The sequence below is a fragment of the Arachis ipaensis genome, chromosome B6 (genome assembly GCF_059453495.1).
Source record: "Arachis ipaensis isolate K30076 ecotype BB chromosome B6, ASM5945349v1, whole genome shotgun sequence".
Lineage (NCBI taxonomy): Eukaryota > Viridiplantae > Streptophyta > Magnoliopsida > Fabales > Fabaceae > Arachis > Arachis ipaensis.
The window spans coordinates 138,872,286-138,894,705 of record NC_142441.1 but is presented as its reverse complement, the minus strand read 5'-3'; the positions used below and the strand labels follow the sequence as shown (position 1 = coordinate 138,894,705).

Here is a 22,420-nt window from a genome sequence, read left to right as displayed (position 1 = left end):
AATTTGCACACAATCTGGTAAGGAAATAAGTGGTGTGTTACAAACAAACCGGTTTCCACTAAACAAGGAAGCTTTTCCAAAACCTCATTTAAAAATGGCGCATGCCAACTTTAAATTAATTTCGTCAAAATTGGGCAATGGTTTCAATCTCAATCAAGCAACAGAAAATAAATTCTGTTTAATATTTCTTCAAAGAGAATTCAAAATTCTTTTAAAAGGTTCAAAACAAGACTCCAAAAGTGTTCTTGAAATCACCATCTCAGAAGAACATTCAAGAAGTTTAAGATGCACTAAAAAGGAGTCAAGCCTTGCAAGAAAGGATCTTAAACCAAGGTAGCCCAAACAAGATTCACTAGGCATGAGTCATCAAACAAGCTTTCAATTGATCCAAAAGAATACAAAAGTCATAGGAAAAGACAACTCAATCATTTGTAATTTCTCAATGATAAATCTTTGACTAAAAACTCTTGTAGAAATAATGGGAGAATAAATAATGCACTAAATTGAAACGAATCAAACTGACTCACATAAGGATGAGATCCACAAGAGAGGACAAACCAAGATCAATGGTAATGTTTTCAAGATGTAAAAGATTAGTTAAAGACAGAGTCACGTATGACATTCATAGAGGTGAAAAGCTTAAGAGAGAACTTAGTCCGTTCATAAGAAGAAAGCTATGAGTCCAACATTTTCAAAAGAACAACAATGGCATAAACCATGTAGTATGCTAAATCAAACTCAAATCAAAATGAATTAAGTAAAGTTTATCAAACGAAACTCAACCGGGATAAAAGCGAGAAATCCCCTTTCTTTCCAGAATTTCGAAAAACACCCCAAATACATAATCAAACGAAGATGTACATTGGAACTATAGTAAAATTACTAGAAAGTCAATTTACTTTTAAAGTAAGTGCAATTCCGTGAACCGGTAAAAACACAGGCAAGGTATTAAAATAGAGAGTTGCTAAACTGTATAAATAATTCCAAAGTCTCATTTATAGAAAAGTATATATCTAATCAACAGCAATTTATAAAATCTCAAAATTGGCTGTGATCACTGTCCAGTAAGAGAAAAACTGAATCAACAATTTCTCAAAGAATGGAATCAGAACCCGGAGTTAAAAGTCACAGCACATTAAGACAAGTTCAAGGCTATATCAAAGAATACTTGAATCAAGAACTCAAACAGAGAAAGATAGATACAGCAAGGATTTCAAACAAACATATGCAATTAGGATCAAACAAGAATGCATATGAATAGAGGAATAGAGTTGAAGTATCAAACTACTTTTCAAGAGGACTAGCAAACAAGAACTTCATGTTAGGATATAAAAGAACAGGTCAACTCGAACAGAATTCAAGACACACAACTGAATAGCCTCGAGAAATAGTTTCTAACGTTCCCAAAACCCGCGATTCGCTTTACTCAAAACTCGTATATCATCTATGACAACCCATTAGTGCTTTCATATACATAATTCACTAGTATTAAGCCGGCCAAACTTAATACCAAGAATTATGCAATGCAAGACTAACAGCGTTAATCAATAGATCGTCATGTGCATAAAGCTCTAATTCTCGTCGTTTGACAAGACCTATTCCATGACAAACGCTTAGAGCATGCAACTGAAGCATAGTCAGTCCATCCCTCAGGCTCTACAGGAAGAACTGCTCTGATACCATAATGTAACACCCTAACTACCAAAGCTTACGCTTCCGGCTGCGCAACTCTGATAGCTCGGATATTACTACGACTTTTATACTATTTAATACTAAAATATGAGCCTGTTTAAAACTTAAACCGTGAAACCGCTCCCAAAAATACTTTCGTTCGATGACGTACATTCACAGAATATCATACAACTTACAAAAGTTCATAAAGAGTACATCCATATATATACACATATATATATAAATAATATTACAAGCATTAGACAATACAATTCCTATCCCTCTTACAGAATATCTCAAGATAAAGGCGAGGGTACAAATAATAGTCTAAAGCAATATAGAGCATTTCAACAATAACTAAATAAACTCTTCGTGACTTCTGCGCCCATATCCTGAAAGGGGAAAAATGTAGGGGGGTGAGAACATCATCCTCGAAAGGGTTCTCAGTAGAGGGTTTTTGGGAATTACTGTAATAGGATACGTGAAGATAATCGCACCAGTGATTCATAACCGTCTCATGCCTCTTTTTAAAAACAACGGTTTACAATGAAAGTAAAGTCGGAAATCTTTTCGGAAGGAAGAACCGTTCAATTCTCAAAAACTCAAAAGCCTTTCAAAACGGTTTATCTATGCGGAACCAAAATAGCCTTTCATAATTTTATTCCAAACCAGAAACACAAAACCGAAATCAACCATCAGTTAATCTCTTTCCAACCACGGCCCTAGGCCCAAACAATCCAACCAACAACCAATCACCACAATCCAACAGAGTCCCAGATGCAAACACAGATAGGAAGTTCAAGCACAAACAAACAGTTATTACAAGTAGAACAGTTAGCAATTAATCACATAGGCAAACCAAGTATAATATGCACACCCAACCAATGTCACACAAATGCATATGATGCATGCCTGTCCCTAGTGGCTGATGATATCATCTGTCGGTTATAGAGCTAACCCGACAAGTCCTGGAAGCTAACCATTGGACTGTCCCTCTGTCGCGCATCCCCAACTCGAGTTATACTCATCATAAACTTGATCATAATCATGATCCATATCCATCACCCTTACTGGTGAATATTTACGGGGGCGAGCTCATCCGGGCTTTCACAGTGCCCGGCCACACTTACGACATAGGGTCAACAGAGTATCAAGTCTCAACCTGGAGCACGTGGTGGCTAGCCACTGCTACTACCCAGGGAAACTCGTATCTCAAATAGTGGAAGTGCAAAAATCACAATTATCAATATCTCAGCATATATGCATTCATTCTCAGCCATGGATCAACATCCATCTCCGCCATCCGGCTCACGGTTCAATCCAGAACCAGCCAATATTCATATCATACACAGCCATTCCGGCTCACGGTTCAATCCAGAACCAATCAACATGTATAAACATACACAGCCATTTCGGGCTCTCAACAAAACAGCACTTCCACATTCAAAATCATCAAATTCATGAAATCGGCATTTAAGCCATAAATCATTTTCTCAATTCATTTCACTTTGAAATCAAGTTTCAACTCTTTTCAGCCTTGGCTTTAATGATCTCATTTCTCAAATCATCTCAGGCTCATAAGCCACTTTTACTCAAGGTAAATTCCCCTTTTAAAATAATGCCACTCTCGGCATTCTCTTTCCAAAACTTCCATCATCATGGCAAGTTAAAAGCCTCTTTGAGATATTCAAAAATCACCCATCCAACAATGGGACTTTATAACAAAAGTTTCTCGGCAGAGTCCCAAGTCTTTAGGGGAGAATAACATAACTCATTTCGCCAAATTCATTTAAAATCATTAAAACATTGGCTTTCTGATTTGAGTAATAAAATAGGATCTAAGCCAAACCGAGTCACGTAATCATTTACTTCTTTCAAAGCCATTTCCTTTTCCTAGGTAAAACCAGCTTCAACCCCCATGATAAATTCTAAAGCATTTCGACTGTTCAAAATTGTTTTAGTCTTGCAAAGGTTCAGAATTCAAGGAGCACTTAAAACCTTTCTCAAACATTTCAAAATGATACTTGTCAATAGACATTCAGGTTCTTTCAAAGCCATTGAAAACTCCTCTAATTGAAACCCTCAAGTCAAATTCAAAGGCATTGCACTTGTCACATTTAAAACAGCTTTAAAACATAAGTTTCATCTAAATAGCTTTCTCCTGAAAGATATACAATGCCTTTCTTAAGAAGCAAGGCTAAATCACAATTTCCTCTTTAGTAATCCATTTCAAAAGTATGAATCATCCTTTTCTTGATAATTCAAATAAAATAGTAGAAATCTTTAACTCGTCATTTTTCCAGACAACATTTCAATAAAGACTCGAATTTTATAGAAATTTCGGCAGCACCTCCCCTAAAACTTGGACTTTGCCACCCGGTTCGGGTCCCAACTAAACCGTTCCACAATCCTTTTCAACAGCCCAAAAATCCAAAATCAGTTCAAGGCAAGCCAAATCCAACAACCATCTCAATTCCATATTCCAAGAAAACCGTTTCAAAAACCAAATCATTATCAGCCGAATAAACTCATTTCTAAAGTTTCAAAGAAACGGTTCATCAATAGTCATTTATTCAAACCAGATCATTAAAGCAAGCCAGGCTGAATTCAAGGGTGTATTCTATTTTTTTTTTTTCACATTCTCAAGAAAATCCATTCAACTCAAATCAATTTCCAACGGATTCAACTCGATCTCAAAGCTTTAAAAGAATCAATTTCAAAAGCATTTCGTTTCAGAAAGCCACACAACAGTCGAGTTAAACCAACACCCATAATCATACAAAACAACCAAACAATACATAGGACTGATACAATCACCAAATATACATCCTCACATCAGTACCCATATGTAATAATTCCAATATACAAAATATAGTTTTCGGAAAGCGCCCCTACCTCAAAACGCAATTCCATAATCCAAACGTCTCATAGAGTCCTTTCCGGCTCAACCCGAACTGACGGCAACCAAAACCTCAGCTCCCAGCCACTTTTGCAATAACTAAAGCAACACTATTCGCAACATACAACAATCGAAACTCAATCTTATAGCAATTAATGCCACAAACCTCAGCGTGAGATAACGGAACAGTAACAAAAGGGCTTTCAAATTAAAACGCTTACAGAACCGAAGGAGGAACGGCTGAACCGAAACAGCGGCGATCTCTGAACCGGTTCGGCGGCTGCCCGATAGCCACCTCAAGCGGCAGCGGTGACCTGAACAGTATGCAGAGACAATGAGATTCCTGAAAACTCAACGGAAAGGAGAGCCAACTTGAAACCCTTACCGACAGAATTTTTCCGACGACGGCAAAAGCAGCCAGAAGCTCCGGCGGTGCTCCCGGAAGTCACAGAACCACTCCCGGCGGTCAGAATCACAGAGACGCAGCTCCCTTCTCTGGCAACGACACTTGCGGCGGCCGAGACCCCTTTCTGACGGCGGCAGTTCTGACGGAGGCGGTGCCGGCGACGCGAGCACGGCTGGGCATGGTGGCTGAACCCCAGCTCAGCCTCTGATCTCTCCGTCTCTCATGCTCGGTGTGACTGGACGGCCCTCCTCTCAACAGCACGGCGGCAGCAAACCCTAGCAGTGGCAACGGCGGCTCAGCAGGGACGGGTTCCTTTGGCGGCAGCAGCGGCGCGACCTCCTCTCCCCTGCGTCGTTCCCTTCTCCACGGTGGAACCCATCAGGGACGGCAGCAGCACCAGCCGCGACAACCCTTGGCGGCGACAATGGCGAGGTGGCTGAGCTTGTGAACGACGGCAGTGCAGAGGCGGTTTCTTCCCCTCCCGTGCGCACCAGTTCCTCCCGTCAGCCTCTTCGTGATCGCAAGGATGGCGGCGGCGCGGCGAGGGCGACAGCGGCGCTGTGTGCTTCAGCGACAGCGACACGTTGGTCACGGCTCCTCCAGCGGCGGTGGTGAGTGGGTAAGCGCCAGACGACAGCGACGGCTGGCCGGTGGTCACAGCGCAGCTTTTCCCTCTGTGTTTCCCCGTTTCCTCCTAGCCCTTTTTCTTTCTTCGTTCCATTTCTTTTGCAGCTATTGTTGCTGTGTTGCGGCTGGGTTTGGGGGGATTGAGTGAGGTTGAGAGAGAACCGGGTCGGGTAATGGGTTACCGGGTTAGGGTTTTCCTTATTTGAAAATTAGGGTTAAGGGCATTATGGTAAATTCACATAAAATTAGGAATAATATGGTAATTGAAATCCAATGTAATTTCAACACTTATTGTATATGGAAAAACACTATTTGCTCATCTATTTTTACAAATTATTTTCAACAAAATGCCCGAATCTAAAGATTAGAAATAATATAATTAATTTCTCTATTTTCCAAAATAGCAGTACTAATATTCAAAATATTAATTACTTAGTCCAAAACATATAAAATCCTTATTATTTCACAACTGCTAAATTTATAATTTAAATAGAGAAAATAATCCAACAATTATAAAATTGGATAATAATCATAAATTATCTCAAGTTCAATAAATCAAAACTTGCCTTAATTATCTTTAATAAAATGATTTCTGAAATTAAGGCTGTAAATAACTATATGATTTGAAACTTGATCATAAAAAGATTTTTCAAAGGTTCTGGGTCTTACAAAAATGGGATTTGATAGTTTAATGTGATATAAAAAATTAAAACGAGAATTTCGATACTAATTTTAAAGAATTTGGCTCAAGATTGGGCCGAACGGGCCGAACCAAGCGAATCGGGCCCAAGGCCCAACTCAGGCCATTCACTTTTAATGAGCCAGCTTCCCCTTTCTCCTTCTTCATTTACGCTGCACAACAAAGGAAGAAGGGGGAAAAAGCTTTCAACCCTAACCTTCACTTCAATCCAACATATCTTCTCCATCTGAGCTCCGATCGCTGCACCGTTTACGGCCACGCGTCTACTGTGTCGAGCTCTACGATTCTATCGGACCAATTTCATAGGTAAGCTTCAATCTCACCCCAACCTCTCTATCCCTCAATTTTCAAAATTAAAGAGAATCCAAGTTGAGGAATTATTGATTTTGGTTCTCTAGGTTCAATCTAGCTTGTGGAGCTTGTTGGACTTGGCTCTCTTAGTCCGTGGGTACGGTAAGGATTATTAACCCTAGTTAATTCATTAAATTAGTGTATGAGTATTGAATTTTATATATGGGTATGTGAAATTAGGTGTGTATACATATATTGGAGTTTGATTTTGGGCATTGAAAGGCTTGGTAGAGGATTAGTGTTGATGCTTTGGTGATTTTGGGCCTTGGAGCTGTGTTTGGCTTAGTGGGTTTCCTTGGACAAACGTGAAAATCGGCCAAGGTATGATTTAGGTTTCGCGTATATAATATATAATGTCGTGTAAAAACTTAGGCTAGAGAACTATAGGGTAAGCTGGAATGATTATGTGTATTGAATGTTTAGTGATAATGATATGAAGTGAGCATGTGTGGTGTTCACTTGATTTTGTTAGTATTGGAATGATGAATGATGATGTAATGATGTTTGAAGAACTTGTGACCATGGCAATATGTATATATATAGATTGATATGTTGGTGTTTGTTGTCAACTTGTGAAGTTTAGGTTGAAGTGAGATGTTATTGAGTTGAGAAATGGTAGGATTGCAAAGATTTTTGTGATATTGTTAAGGGTAAGTTATAGTGATGATTATAGGTATGATGGATTGGGTTGGAATGAGCTTTAAAAAGAAAATGAGGTTTTGAGGTTTTTGTGAAATTTGGTTTTTGGCCGGACTTTGGTGACCCATAACTTGGCTTCTGGACCTCCAAGTGATTTCAAACTTGTTTCTTATAAAAATTGGATATGTGAAGTTTACGCCGTTTAAAGAACAGATGAAAAATGATTTAAAACAAAAAAGTTATGTGCGTCGGAAGTTTGATGTTAGAAATTAAAATTCTGCCGCCTTTGAAACTTTGTGAAATTTTTGGAATAACGCATGTTCACGCGTACGCGTGGCCCACGTATACGCGTGACATGGAATTTTTGCGTACGCATATACCCCATTCGCAGACAAACGCTACTGCCTGGTTTGCATGCGTACGTGTAATTAGGGGATGCATAGCGTCTTGGCCTAAACACGTACCGACGCGTACGCATGGCCCTGTTTTCACCAAAAACAAATTTTGTGTTTTAAAGCTCAAACTTGAACCTCCAGATTTCTATTTTCATTTCTTTAGTCTAAATATTGTTAGTAGGCCTAATCATAGAATGAAGTTAGGAAATTGTGGTAACTTGAAGGTGAAGAAAGATTTGTTTAAAAGGTAATAAGTGATTAGAGGAGATGGTATTTGATCGATAAAGATGAGAAAAATGGTATAAGAGGTAATTGAGATAGTAAAGTGACATTAATAATGATGAGATGAGACATGAATCTTAATGATGTTGAATAATTGAGAATGATGAGATGAGACGTGAATCACTGTGAGATTGGAAATGATAAATTATAAGAAACGATTGAATAACTTGAGTTTGGGGCGTTGCCCTCCCCATGTCAGCCGGGATTTTTTCCGTGGTTATTATTGAGCTTGGGGTGTTGTTTCCCCATGTAAGCCTGGGATTCGTCCCATGGATAACATTCAGCTTGGGGTATTGTCTTCCCCATGTCAGCTTGGGATTCGTCCCATGGATATTATTAAGCTTGTGGGCGTTCTCTTCCCCATGTCAGCTTGGGAATTCTCCCCATGGTCTATTTTTGAGCTTGAGAACATGTCGGGATGGCTACGTAACCGACAGTTGATATCAACGGCCACAGGATAGGCATGCATCATATGCATTTGTATGTATGGCTTGTTTGTGCATTAATTGAGATTGCCTAATTGATTATAATATGCTAATTGTCATAATTGATATCTGTATTATCTGTATTCTACCTGTGCTTGCTTTGTCTGCTTGTTTGTCTTTGTAATTACCGGAGATGGGGGAACGGAGGAAAGGCAGAGAGATTGAGGATTCTATTTAAGTTCCAGCTAGATTTAAGGAGGTGATTTAGTTGAGAAAGCCTTAGAGAACCACCCTGATTTATGGTTTTTGTTTAGTTCTTTAAGTTTTATAATCTGAGTATCGGCATTGCAGGATTGCCTCTGGCATTCCCAGGACCTTATATATTATGTGCATGGCACCTTTATCATGATGAGAACCTCTGGTTCTCACCCCATACTGTGTTGTGTTTTTCATATGCAGGTCGAGAGGCTGCTCGCTAGGCGTCTGGACTTCTGAAGCATAATAGTTCCTGGGTTTATTTTGATATATAGCTTATGTATATACATATACTTAACTCTCTCCGATTGACTTATTATTTTGTTCCTTTTAGAGGCTAATGGAGAGCTAGGATTTTATTTATGTATTTTGGGCTTTGGGATATGTATATATGTATGTAAATATTGTCTGGCCAGCCTTGGTTTCGCAGGCTGAGTTAGGAGCTTGTTATTTTGTATCTTTTTGGCTCTCTACCCCTAGTTTCTGTTATATTATGTTCGTTGACTGTCGGTTTCTTCGCACGCAAGTAACCACGTTCCTGAGCATTGCGCTTTTTATTTTCACAAATTTTGTTTGACCAATCCTTCAAGGCTCCTAGTATACTACATTCTTTTGACTATTATATATATTCATATCCTATCTTAGAGGTCGTAGCACCTCGCCACCTCTGTTTTACATCCTAGGTGTAAAACTCTATGTGGTAGGGTGTTACAAGTTTCGGTTCATTAAAAATTTAATATATTTAAATATAAATTATATCCTAATACAATAATGAAGTTTCAATGCATAAAATTTTTAAAGTAAAAGTATCTTTGAATGCAAGTATTATTTAACCGTGTTTTTCAATTTTATTATTTTATTATTTTTATCCTTATTTTAAATAATATTTATTAATTTTTAATCATTATTTACAATTTTTGAAACAGAATTTTCTGTCAAAATAATATATTTCTTTCCTAGAATTGTAAAATCTAATAATTTTTCATATGCATATTAAATACTAATTTGGGAACTAATTCTTATATACACCGTGAAAGAAGAGTGATTTTTTCTCTAATTAGTTATCACAAATATTTAAGAAAAGAGAGAAAAAATATAATAAAAAGGATAAAAAAAATTTGATGAATGGTTATAAACTATAACATGTGGCTTAAAATTTTTTATTCGAAGAGGAAAATATCTCTAGTTTCGGAAGGATAGAATTAAATATCTCATGTTTATTGTTAATTTAAACTAATTAATATAGAACACAACATGATTAATATATGTGCATGTCGTAATTTATTCACTAACGATATATTTTTAAATAATAAATATGCCACAATTTCAATGGTTAATGATAGCATTTTCATTGACCGTCAAATAAAAAGATGACAAATAACTCTAAAATCATACACTTGCATTAAAAAAAATTATTCTCTCGTAGAGAGAGAGAGAGAGAGAGAGAGAGAGAGAGAGAGAGAGAGAGAGAGAGAGAGTGTGGGCGGGAAACATAGGGAGGGGTAGATCTAAGGCACTTGATAAGGATAGAAGAGTATCGGCAGTTAGAGAATGAATCCTTCTCCATTTTCGTGAGTAACCTCCCAAAAGGCATATCAAAGAGGGAGTTATTCTGCCTATTCAACTGGACGGGACGTATCAATGATATATATCTATCCCAGAAACAGAAAAATGGATTCATATATATGTTTGCTTTTATTCGGTACACAACAAAAGGAGGAACTTTGAAAGCAATAGCGGAAATGAATCGATTGTGGCTGAGAGGTAAAGTTGTATCTGTGGGAGAAGCTAAATATAGAAGAATGTTGGGAACATGGAACATAACCAACGGGAATAGAGGTGATGTCACAATTTCGATGGTAGTGGAGCATGATCCTTTGATATCTGGACGGGACCCAAGGACGAAGGAGGTTGAAAAAGACCCAAATGGAAATGGCTGGACTAAGAAGGTAGAAGTAGAAGCTGTGACAGAAAATTTGGAATGGCTGCAGAGAAGCCTTGTAGGGGTCACGACGAAGCCTATTGATTTTAATTCTTTGAAGGAAATGATTGCGAAAAACATCCCAAATGTAGTCCAAGTTCGGGAAATGGGAGCTTACAAAGCGCTCTTAACCTTTGATAGTGTCTTGCATACTAAGGAGACATACACATTCAACATGAACAGGCTCCTACAATTGTTTCACAGTGTATGAAAGTGGGAGGAGTTGGAACATAGTGAAACTCGAAGAGTATGGTTGGAATGTTTTGGAGTTCCGTTGCATGCATGGTCAGTCAACACTTCTAGAACGATAGGAGGTCAATGGGGAGAAATGGTTGGATGTGACAAAAAGACGGAATTGTGTAACTCGTTCACTGTAGGATGGATCCAGATTGATACTTGTGTAATGGATGTGATTCAAGAATGGATCCATATAACAATTGGCGCGGGGTGTTTTGATGTTCTAGTGAAGGAGATAGGACATGAGGCGTATAATTTGCACTGTACGGCGAACAGGAGGAATGAAGGGGCAGGTATAGAGTGGAATCATGTTAAAAAAAAAGCAGGAACTCAGGAATGGTTACAAGGCAGAGACAGGGAACAGAAGCTTTGCATGGAGGAACCCCAGACGAAGAGTTGTCGATGATGGTAAACCGGAGCGAGGAAGAAGATAAAGGCAGAATCGTAATCGCAGACTTAATTTTAAATGAATGGATTAATGGCAGTAATGGCAGTAGAAAAATAGTGCAACGGTTCAATCTGTAACTGGCAATAATCAAGGAAGGTTCATTAATTTTGGGGGAAGATGCGGTTCGAGTTACGTGGCTGACTCTGATAGAACAATAACATGTGAGTTAAATGGGCTGCGAAGGAAGTCCAATAATAAGCAAAAAAAATTCCTTCTCCAAGTGAGTCGTGGGCCAGATGCAATAACATATTGGAGGAGGGGAAAATGGCCTTGGCAGGCCCAAAGTCCTCAACAGCTGCGAATCCATCAGCTGGACCAAGTTTGAAGGAGCCAGGTGGGGTAGCCAGAGTGAGGCATGGGTTTGGGTCCTCCTTTCCAGAACAAGCAGCAGAAGGTAGCGGCGCTCAGTTCCTCTTCGAGGGGGAGGGCGACGGGACTGATAGCGAAAGAAACAGCGAGACACGGCTGGCTGGGGACATCCGAAGCCGGTTGCCCTGCACAGTGGGAGAAGGTCTCCGAACTGATGCAGATGCGACTGTTGAGGATGATGAGAGTGCAACTACGGGTGGGACAGGGGTACCAGCAACTATGGATGGTCATGAAGGTCATGGCGAGGTGGTGCAACAGGGAGTGGATGACGACGGAGGTGGAGGATATAAGGGGGGTTCTGCGGAGGGGGGATTAATATTGGGGAGTGGTTGTGACGGTAGAATGGTGGCTGCTGAACATGAAGATGATGGCTATGGAAGGAATCATCCTGGGAACGAGGATGTCACTAATGAAGCAGAGGACAGTGATAGTCAGAGCTCAGAATTGTGGGAACAATTGCTGGAAAATGGAAGGACTTGGGAGCTGGCTAAAGAGTCAGGTGCTATATTGTATAATGAAGAGGATGACATTATGGCAATCCTTCAGGCACAAAATGAGGAAATAGCTCGCAAAAGGAAAGTGGCAAAACAGAAGGAAAAGATGAGACGGTGCAGACCCAAACAAAAAAAAATAGGTGTGTACAAAAAATGTTAAATGAATTTTAGTGCATGGAATGTTAGGGGCTTACGGGATGACGGGAAGTTGAGAATGGTGAAGGACTTAAAGAGAAAATATAGTTTAAATCTGTTAGGCCTGATTGAGACTAAAAGACAGGTTGTGACGAAGTTTGATGTTGCCAGAATATGGGGGAGAGATGATTTAGGCTGGGAGTATGTAAGCTCTGATGGTGCATCTGGTGGGCTGTTGTTAATATGGGATAAATCAGTGTTTAAAATGAATAACTGCTATAAGGGGGAGAGGTGGCTGTGTGTCGAAGGAGTAATGTTTAAAGAGTAGTTTCCATTGCGCTTTTGTATTGGTCTATGGTCCTCATAATAGAGATGAGAAGTGTCATGTTTGGGAGGAGCTAAGCTATATAGCTAGGTTATGTCAGGTCTCTTGTTGTTTTATGGGAGATTTTAATGAGATAATACATGTGGAGGAAAGAAAAGGTGCAACTACTGTACCTCGGTCAGCGGAAGAATTCAGGAACCAGATACAAGATATGCAATTAGTAGATTTGGCACTCACTGATCGCGAGTTTACATGGTTTCGAGGTCGCTCTTGCAATCATATAGATAGAGCTCTGGTTAATGTGGAGTGGCTAGAAGCGTTTCCAGAAACTCGGTTACGAGGGGGGCCAAGGGGATTGTCAGATCATTGCCCCATAATACTGGAGGACAAAAAGCTGAGGGGAGGTCCAAGGCCGTTCCGAAGTCTAGATTCGTGGTTTACACATGATGGATTTCTCAGTATGGTTAAAGAGGAATGGAGAGGTTTGGGGGAGATACAGTTCACAGATAAGTTGAACGCACTAACAATACCGCTAGGGAGATGTGATGAACGGATTTTTGCTAGTAAAGAATTCACAATAAATTCCCGTTGCAAGTATAGTTTCTAAACCAACAATAATCCTTTCATACAAAAATTTGGTTGTCACTAAAACAAACCCAAAAAAATTAAACCGAAGTATTTAAACCTCAGGTCATCTCTCAAGGAATTGCAGGGAAGTGTAGTTATAATTGGTTATGGAAAAGTATCTTTTTGGATTTTTGAAATAAGGAACAAGAAAAGTAAATTGCAAGAAATTAAATTAATAACTAAGAAAACTTTTGGCAAGGTATGAAAATTAGACGTCCTATCCTAGTTATCCTTATCAATTGTGATGAGAATTGTCCATTGCTACCACTTAGTTAACCTCTAACTATGAAGGAAGGTCAAGTGGATGAATCAATTTGATTCCTCAAGTCCTAGTCAACTCCTAAGGAAAGACTAGCTTTAGAGGGATCCAAATCAACTAGCAACTTTCAATTATCAATCAACAAAAAGAGTTTGATAACTCAAGAGTCTCCAATTACTCAACCAAAGCCAAAAGGAGAGAAATCTACTCTAAATCCCAACCAAGCATTTTATCAAACACTTGGAAGGCATAACATAAAGACCTAGAAATTAATAAGAGATAATAAAACCTAAACAACCAATTGAAAGTATCAATAACATAAATTGAAGAAAGCAATCATAAATATAAAATACCTCAAATTGCATTAAATAGAGAATCAAATCTAACATGAGAATCCATAAACTAAAATAGCAACATAAAGAGATCAACAAGAAAAATATATAACTAAAGTGCTAGAGCTAATAAGAGTAGAAGAAAACTAAATTAAAGTAAAATAGAAATCTGAAATTGAGAAGAATTAAAGCTAAGAATCCTAAAATTATGTGAATGAAAGTTGTGTGAATGAATGATTCCCCCACTCTGCAGCCTCTAATTTGTGTTTTCTGGGCCGAGAACTGGGTAAAAAACAGCCCAGAAATCGCTGGGGGCAAATTCTGATACGCTGAATTTTTGCAGATGCACGCGTGTGCACCGCTTATCTGCTGAGCAACCATGGCAAATTATATATCATTTCGAAGTCCCAGATGTTAGCTTTCCAACTCAACTGGAACCGCTTCATTTGGACCTCTGTAGCTCAAGTTATGATAGATTTAGTACGAAGAGGTTAGGTTGGACAGCTTAGCAATTCCTTCAATTTCTTGTATTCCTTCCACTTTTGCATGCTTCCTTTCTATTCTCTAAGCCATTCTTGCCCTATAAATCCTGAAAACACTTAACACACATATCACGACATCGAATGGTAATAAGAGAGGATTAATAATTATTAATTTTAAGGCCAAAGAAGCATGTTTTTAATCAAAGCACAGAATTAGGAAGGAAAATGTAAAACATGCAAATTATATGAATAAGTGAGCAAAGAATTGATAAAAATCACTCAAATTAGCACAATAAAAACCATAAAATAGTGGTTTATCAAGATGACACAAGGCTAATTTTGGGGAGATGGACAGTAAGATCACAAAGTTTGAGGAAGAAATCAAGAGAGTTGATGATATGGTTAGCAATGGAGTATATGATACCACGATGGAGGCTAGAAGAAAGGTGCTGGTTATTTGTTGTGATAGATGGTATGTAAGGAAGGAAATGCATTGGAAACAGATGTCTCGGTCTCGGCACGCGAAAGAGATGGACAAAAATACAAGATACTTTCACAATATGGCTTCAGCAAGAAGATGGAACAATAAGATTGATACACTGGTGATAAACGGTAGAACGGTCAGAAATCAAACGAGAATCAAGATAGCCATCAGAGAGTTTTACAAGGAATTATATCATCAGGAAGCTACTCCAATGATGGGCTTTAGAGATGGTCTGGTGGGAAAAATAGATGAGGAAGATGCTGTAACCTTAGAGAGGATGCCGTCAGCTGAGGAGATCAGAGAGGCTGTGTGGGACTGCGAGTCCTCTAAGGTGCCAGGCTGTGATGGGTACAACATGAACTTCATTAAGAGATGCTGGGATGAGATTGGACCTGAATTTACGACAACAGTGATGGGGTTCTTTAATTCTTCCAGGTTACTGACTGATAGCAATATTGCTTGGGTGGCATTGGCTCCAAAGTTCGTTGGTGCAAAGGAGATCAAAGACTTGAGACCTATTAGTATGGTGGGGTGCGTCTACAAGGTCATCTCAAAGGTGCTAGTCAGGAGGATCAGATCAGTGATGCTAGGGTTAATAGGGGAGACTCAGAGTGCGTTCGTCAAGGGAAGGAAAATACACGATGGGGCACTTATTGCATGTAAAATAGTAAACTGGCTTAAACAGAGAAAAAAGGAAGCAGCAATAATCAAGCTAGATTTCCAGAAAGTATATGACAGAGTCAAATGGAGCTTTGTGGACTTGGTATTACAAAAGATGGGCTTCGGGCATAAATGGAGAGCATGGGTTATGGAGTGTGTGGCCATTGCATCTATGTCAGTATTGATAAATGGGTCACCATCTAAGCCTTTCAAAATGGAAAGAGGTTTGAGACAAGGTGACCCGCTTTCTCCCTTCTTATTTGTACTGGTTATGGATGTGCTACATTGAATAGTTGGAGAGGCGATCAGGAATGGACGTATATTACCGTTGTTAGTGGGTAGGGATAGCATAGAATTGTCGCACCTTCAGTTTGATGATGATACTATTCTATTTTGCCCACCAGAAGAGGAGACTATTAAGAATTATAAGCGACTTCTGTGATGTTTTGAGTTGATGTCAGACCTCTGTATTAATTTTGATTTCGATTAATTGTGAAGAGCAGTAGACACAGCGTATGTGTAACCTTTTGGGTTGTAAGGGGGACACTCTCCCAGTTAAATACCTTGGGATATCCTTAGGAGCAAACCCGAGGATGGCGAAGACTTGGAAGCCTATTCTGGACAAAGTGGAGGAAAAACTAAGCTTGTGGAAAGCTACGGTGCTAAACAAAGCTAGAAAGTTGGTGCTCATCAAATCAGTATTGAACAGTTTGCCAGTGTACTATTTGAGTCTATTTAAGATGCCGAAAGCTGTTGCTGAGAAGTTGATTTCACTATAGAGAAGATTCATATAGAGTAAGGAAGATGGTAGGAATGGTATGGCATTAGTTAGATGGGAAATGGTACATGCTCCAAAGAAACTAGGTGGCTTGGGAGTTGGCGATGCAATTATTCGGAACTCAGCATTGTTGTTTAAGTGGTGGTGGCAGTTTACAAAGGAAGAGTGCCCGTTGTGGAAGAAAATTGTATGTTCATGTAATAATCTGAATCCCAATGATCTACTGTCAACTCAAGCACTATCTACAAGAGGAGGCCCATGGAAGGATATATGCCAGTTGCACATCATGAATGAACGTATAAGGGATAAGATGGTTACAAGTTTGTCCATGGAGATTGGTGATGGGCGACGGACTCGGTTTTGGGAGGATGTATGGCTACTATGTGGATCTTTGAAAGACCAGTTCCTGAGGCTTTTCTCTGTTTCAAACTAATATGGATACGTTATTGGGGACTGTGGGTTTTGGAATGGGATAGAGTGGTTTTGGAATTTCTAATGGAGGCACGAGCTTTTTTAGTGGGAATTGGAGCTTCTAAGTCAATTACATGAGGCTTTGAGACCGGTGAAATTAGTAATAATAGAGAGGATCGAGTGGTTTGGAAATATGATAGGCAAGGTGCTTTTTCAACTAACTCATTTGTGCAGGTGATGCAGGTTGAAGCACTCCCAGAGGTGGTAACCAGCTACAGCTTCACAAGGACCATTTGGAAAGGTTTGGTTCCACCAAGAGTGGAGCTTTTTGCTTAGTTTGTTTTAATAGGCAGGGTGAACACTAAGGAAAGGCTGAGCTGGTTTGGAATTATCAGACAGGAAGATACTATATGCGTGCTATGTAATAATGAATTGGAACATGTATATCACTTGTTTCTAGGCTGTGCATTTACGTGGTAGGTGTGGAGTGCTTGGATATCAGGATTCGGTTGTCAATGGTCTTATCCGGGTTCGATGAAAGAGCACTTTCTCAGTTGGACAGAGGAATCGAGGAGTAAGGAGGATCGTAAGCAGCGGCTGAGGTGCTTTTGTGCGGTCATTTGGAATATATGGATGGAAAGGAATAACAGGATTCTCCAGAATCAAAGCAGATATGTTGAAGAAGTCATTAACATGACCGTGAGAAGCGTTAATGAGTGGAGTGGTGTTGATCCCTTTTGTTGTTGATGGCTATGCCGAAGATGACATGGGGAGTTTATGTGTTTGATTTAGTTATTTAAGTAGGCGTATGCTGCTTGTCTAGCTCTGTTCGCTCCACTGTATTGTGTTGAGCTCTTACTTTCAAAAAAAAAAAAGATGACAAATAAAGTTGTTGTTAGTTAAGTTAATCTTTATTTAAGTGATTATCCACGGCTTATCTCTTTTACCAGAAGATACTATTTGTTGACCATTGAATAAGAAGGTAATAAGTGCCTATCACATTACATAACAGAATTTTCACCAACTATAAAAAGCCACCAAAGAAATATACTCACAACTCAACTTAGTATAACAAAAAAATAATGTTCCATAACCAATAAAATTTATTATTTTTAATTAATATTAGTAAATATTTTAAAGTTTAAGTACTAAATTTTAAATTTTAAATACTAAAATTAACTCCTAACAATATAAAAATAAAATGTTAGCTAACAGTATTAACTAATATTAATAAAAATTATCTTTAACATTTCTCGCAAGAAAATATATGCAAATAATTTTTATGATTCACATGTATTAATTATTTGGATTTAATTTATATAATAAATATCACTGTGAATTAGATTTTTATAGACATCCAACTAACATATCAATACATCAGCAAATAAATTTCACATAACCACCGATTATAGCTTGAAAGGCTCATGAATACTATAAATATATTTGATTAGACAAAAATAGAAAATTATTAAATGGTATCAATACATAAGAATTAAAATAATCTAAATTAAGATAGTTAATATAAGGATCCAAAATGACAGCAATCATGTTAACATATGTAGGTATTTGAGTACATATTCGTTGTGACAGAGTAATAACGGAAAGTAGGAAAGGAAATAAAAAGAAGGGAGAGTAATCTAGTTGCAAGTTCACATCAACATAAAACTGATCCTTCATAAAAAAAAACAAATGTTGTTATCATATATATGCCCATCGACTTTTAAGGGAACAAGAAATCCAACAAAATTTTTAAATTTAACAACTTTATTATCTATAAAACTATGTTAGATCTCACGCATTAACATGTAATTTACAACTAGTTGATAAAAGCAAGCTAGCAATGGTGGCTGATATGTGCGTGTCGATTAAAGCAGGAAGCTCTGATTATTTGGAGAAACATCCAGAGCGCAGAATATCATTTTCCCAAAATTTTTACATTATTGGAGTTACTTTTGCAGCTGGTATTGGTGGCCTTCTATTTGGTTATGATACTGGTACAATATACATATATGCGTATTGTCTACCATTTCATTAATTAAGAAAAAAAAAAGAAAGAAATGAAATAGCATATATTTTGTTTTCATTTGTAGGTGTGATATCTGGCGCTCTCTCGTACATAAAAGATGATTTTGAAGTTGTAAAGAACAGTAGTTTTCTTCAGGTAAAAGAGAGAGTGTCTTTTTGTTCATTTTCTTTTAGTTTGGTAGCTTGTAATTGTGACCATATAGTTATATGAAACGCAATATGTTCTGGTAGGAAAATTGGTAGGTGGTACGCAATACATCACATTTAAAATTTTTAATGGGAAAAGTATATATATATATATATATAGCATTCGACAACAAAGATAAATTGTGAATTCACATAACTATGACTATGACACAGTAGGACTAGAGTAGAGTGCCATTTTGCAGCAATTATATGTTCTCATTTTGTTATGTTTGCAGGAACTAATAGTTGCCATGGCCTTAATTGGTGCAATTTTCGGTGCCGCCATTGGTGGTTACATTAATGATTCTTTAGGGCGTAAGGCTGCCACTATTGTGGCAGATATTTGTTTCGCAGTAGGATCACTCTTGATCGCCGTCGCACCAAATCCCACTCTTATCATAGTTGGCCGGTTTTTTGTTGGCCTAGGTGTAGGTTTTGCCTCTGTTACTGCTCCTATGTATATCGCAGAAGTATCACCGTCTGAAATAAGAGGTGGATTAGTTAGTGTCAATTGTCTTATGATCACAACTGGCCAATTTCTTTCCTTTGTCATCAATTATGGTTTGACTAGAGTAAGCATATCCAACTCTTTAGCTAACAATACCAATAGTAATAATTTTGTCTTCGTCCATCTTGATTTTCTAAGAGCAAAATTATGTGTGCAGGTTCCTGGAACATGGCGTTGGATGCTTGGAATTGCAGGTACACCAGCTGTTATTCAGTTGGTTCTTATGGTCTTTCTTCCTGAGTCCCCCAGATGGCTATATTTGAAGGTAAATGATGATATAAGATCAATGATCATTCATGTGAAGTTCTCTTTATGCAAAAATTATAGGTAATAACTATTAGATAATTTGATATGTTAAACTAAAGTTAATGCTGGAAACCAATTTTTTTTAAACTAACATCAGCCAATTTTGTTATTTTGTTTATCTTAAATTCTAGATCCTAAAACTTAAATTATAAATATAAAATCTAAAGTTAACTAATGTTAGCTAACTAAAAATTAGTTTCCTGTACTTTTTTTCTTAACTAAATTATCATCTAATGATTATCAACTATTATTTTCATATGAAGACAACTTTATGTCATTAGTCACCTATAAAGTTTGGGTAAAATAAATCCTTATATTGATTTTTTTTTTGTACAATAATTAAAAGCTTAGTTACTTTTAACTTGCAGAATAGGAAGGAGGAGGCCACCAATGTTCTTTCTAGGATATACCCATCTCCTCGGTTGGAGGACGAAATAGATATTCTTGAAGCTCACATGGAGCAAGAACAAAAGGATAAGGTCAAAGTTAAATACAGTGATGTATTTAAGTTGAAAGAAATCAGAGTTGCGTTCATATGTGGCGCTGGACTTCAAGCATTCCAACAACTTACCGGTATTAGTGTTATAATGTACTATAGCCCAACAATCATTCAATTGGCTGGCTTCAAATCAAACGAATCGGCTTTGTTCTTATCCCTCATTGTTTCTGCAATTAATGCCGGTGGCACAATTATTGGAATTTACCTTATTGACATTGTAGGGCGAAAGAAGCTTACACTTAGTAGCTTAATAGGTGTGGTTGGATCGTTAATCCTACTCTCTGCTTCATGTTATGTTAGAGGACATGGCAACCCGGGTTTAGTTTATGGATGGCTTGCTGTTGTGGGTTTGGCTTTGTATATTATATTCTTTGCACCTGGAATGGGTCCTGTTCCTTGGGCTGTGAACACAGAGATATACCCTGAAGAGTTTAGAGGAATATGTGGTGGCATGTCTGCAACAATTAATTGGGTTGGTAGTGTCATCATGTCTATTAGCTTCCTTTCTTTTGTGGATGCTATTGGGCTTGGTGAGAGTTTTATGATTCTTTTGGCTGTTGCTTGTGTTGCAATAGTTTTTGTGATTTTCTATATGCCAGAGACAAAAGGATTGACTTTTGAAGAAGTTTCAAATATTTGGAAGGAGAAAGCCTATGGAAAAGATAAAAACATAGAGAGCATGGTTGAGCAAGCAAGTACATGATCAGCAACTTTTTCCAATACGTTTAAGACTTGTGAAAGCACGAAAAGTCATAAAGTTAAGGTTTGAACATGAAATGAAGAAGAACAAAAAATAAAAGGAGAAGAAATGAAAGATGCAACATATATGTGCATGCGCATGTGTCTGTGTCCTTACTGGTAGCTTTGGCCAAAGAGTTCAAAACACCATCCCTATGATTGGCTATATAGTTGATCAGGATCATGTCTTCTTCCATGGTCCATGGCCCTTTTCTCACTTCCAAATCTTGAGACATGTTGAGAGAGTGAGAGAGATTTCGGAGGGGGTGTTAAGGGAGAAGACTCTAGTGACGTGTGTGACAAGCAATGTAGAGTTAGTTTGCATTACAGAGTTAGTTAGATGAAGTGAGAATCTGTTATAGGATCAGTTGAGTGTTAGTTATTGATGTGTTTCTCTATCTTTCACTCGTAGTGTGTAAATAAGTAAGGAAGCTTCATATGTAAATTAATACATTCTTCCAACATCAATTCAATTTAATATTTAGTTCATTCTCTTAGCTTTCTTTCTAGTTTTCTTTCCAGTTTTCATACTCTTGATGTGTTTTCATGCTATCGTTTCTAGTTCCTCCCAGTATATACTTGGCTATTTTCGACCATGTACAGTCATTATGATTTGATTAATTTATTATGGACAAAAAATGTCATTTTATTACATTAGAATGAACTCAAATCTTATCCAAAAATATTTGATTGATAAATTTTACAAAGATATAAAATAAATAGTTTAATTTTGATGTATTAATATTATATAACATTTAATTTTATATAGTCATATAATCAAATTTGTTAATTTGGATAACTATTCACACTCTCAATGTAAAAAGTAAGTATTTTTACTAACGTCGTATTATGTTACTGTACACATATGTAAAACTACTTTATTAAGAACGAAGGCTACGATAGTTATACAATGTTAACAATATTTAAAAGGTGGTGTTAAAATTAAAATAATATTTTTAATATTAATAAATATTTTTAATTTGAAAAAAATATTATATTACAAAAATATAAAAATGTGTTACTTTAAATACTATATATTTATATATATCAACCTTGCTATATATAAAAAATAAAAAATTATATTTTTATAAATTATCTTCCATATTTTTGTGATCAATCTCTAAATTAAAAATATTAAGTTTATATATTTATGATACTAAAATTGTTTAACACCACTTATTTATATATATATATATATATATATATATATATATATATATATATTTGATTAAAAAATATTAAGTTTATATATTTATGATACTAAAATTGTTTATAACCACTGATTGATATATATATATATATATATATATATATATATATATATATATATATATATATATATATATGATGTCATATTGTACAAGGATAGTTGAAAATCAATGTTAGAATAAATACATAAATGATCTCTTTTACTATGACTAATTTTTTAATTACATGACAAATATAAAAGATGAGATCCACCTCTTCATCTCTCACTTTTTAGACA

At 37.2% G+C, this 22,420-nt stretch overlaps 1 protein-coding gene across 1 annotated transcript; it reads left to right on the top strand.

The window, feature by feature from the left end:
• The first annotated feature begins 18,524 nt into the window (after window positions 1–18,524).
• Window positions 18,525–20,899, top strand: LOC148562906 (inositol transporter 1-like). The gene is made up of 5 exons (XM_088491664.1): window positions 18,525–18,666; window positions 18,763–18,833; window positions 19,120–19,455; window positions 19,549–19,656; window positions 20,066–20,899. Exons 1-5 carry the CDS (start codon window positions 18,525–18,527, stop codon window positions 20,897–20,899), a joined length of 1,491 nt encoding a protein of 496 aa, XP_088347790.1.
• The last annotated feature ends 1,521 nt before the right edge of the window (window positions 20,900–22,420 follow it).

What these genes read in the sequence shown, in the direction of transcription:
- LOC148562906 (XM_088491664.1), top strand. Translation starts at nt 18,525, where the DNA reads ATGTGCGTGTCGATTAAAGCAGGAAGCTCTGATTATTTGGAGAAACAT. An exon ending in TCTATTTGGTTATGATACTG is followed by an intron (nt 18,667 to 18,762) that starts GTACAATATACA and finishes TTTCATTTGTAG; the next exon opens with GTGTGATATCTGGCGCTCTC. An exon ending in AGAACAGTAGTTTTCTTCAG is followed by an intron (nt 18,834 to 19,119) that starts GTAAAAGAGAGA and finishes TTATGTTTGCAG; the next exon opens with GAACTAATAGTTGCCATGGC.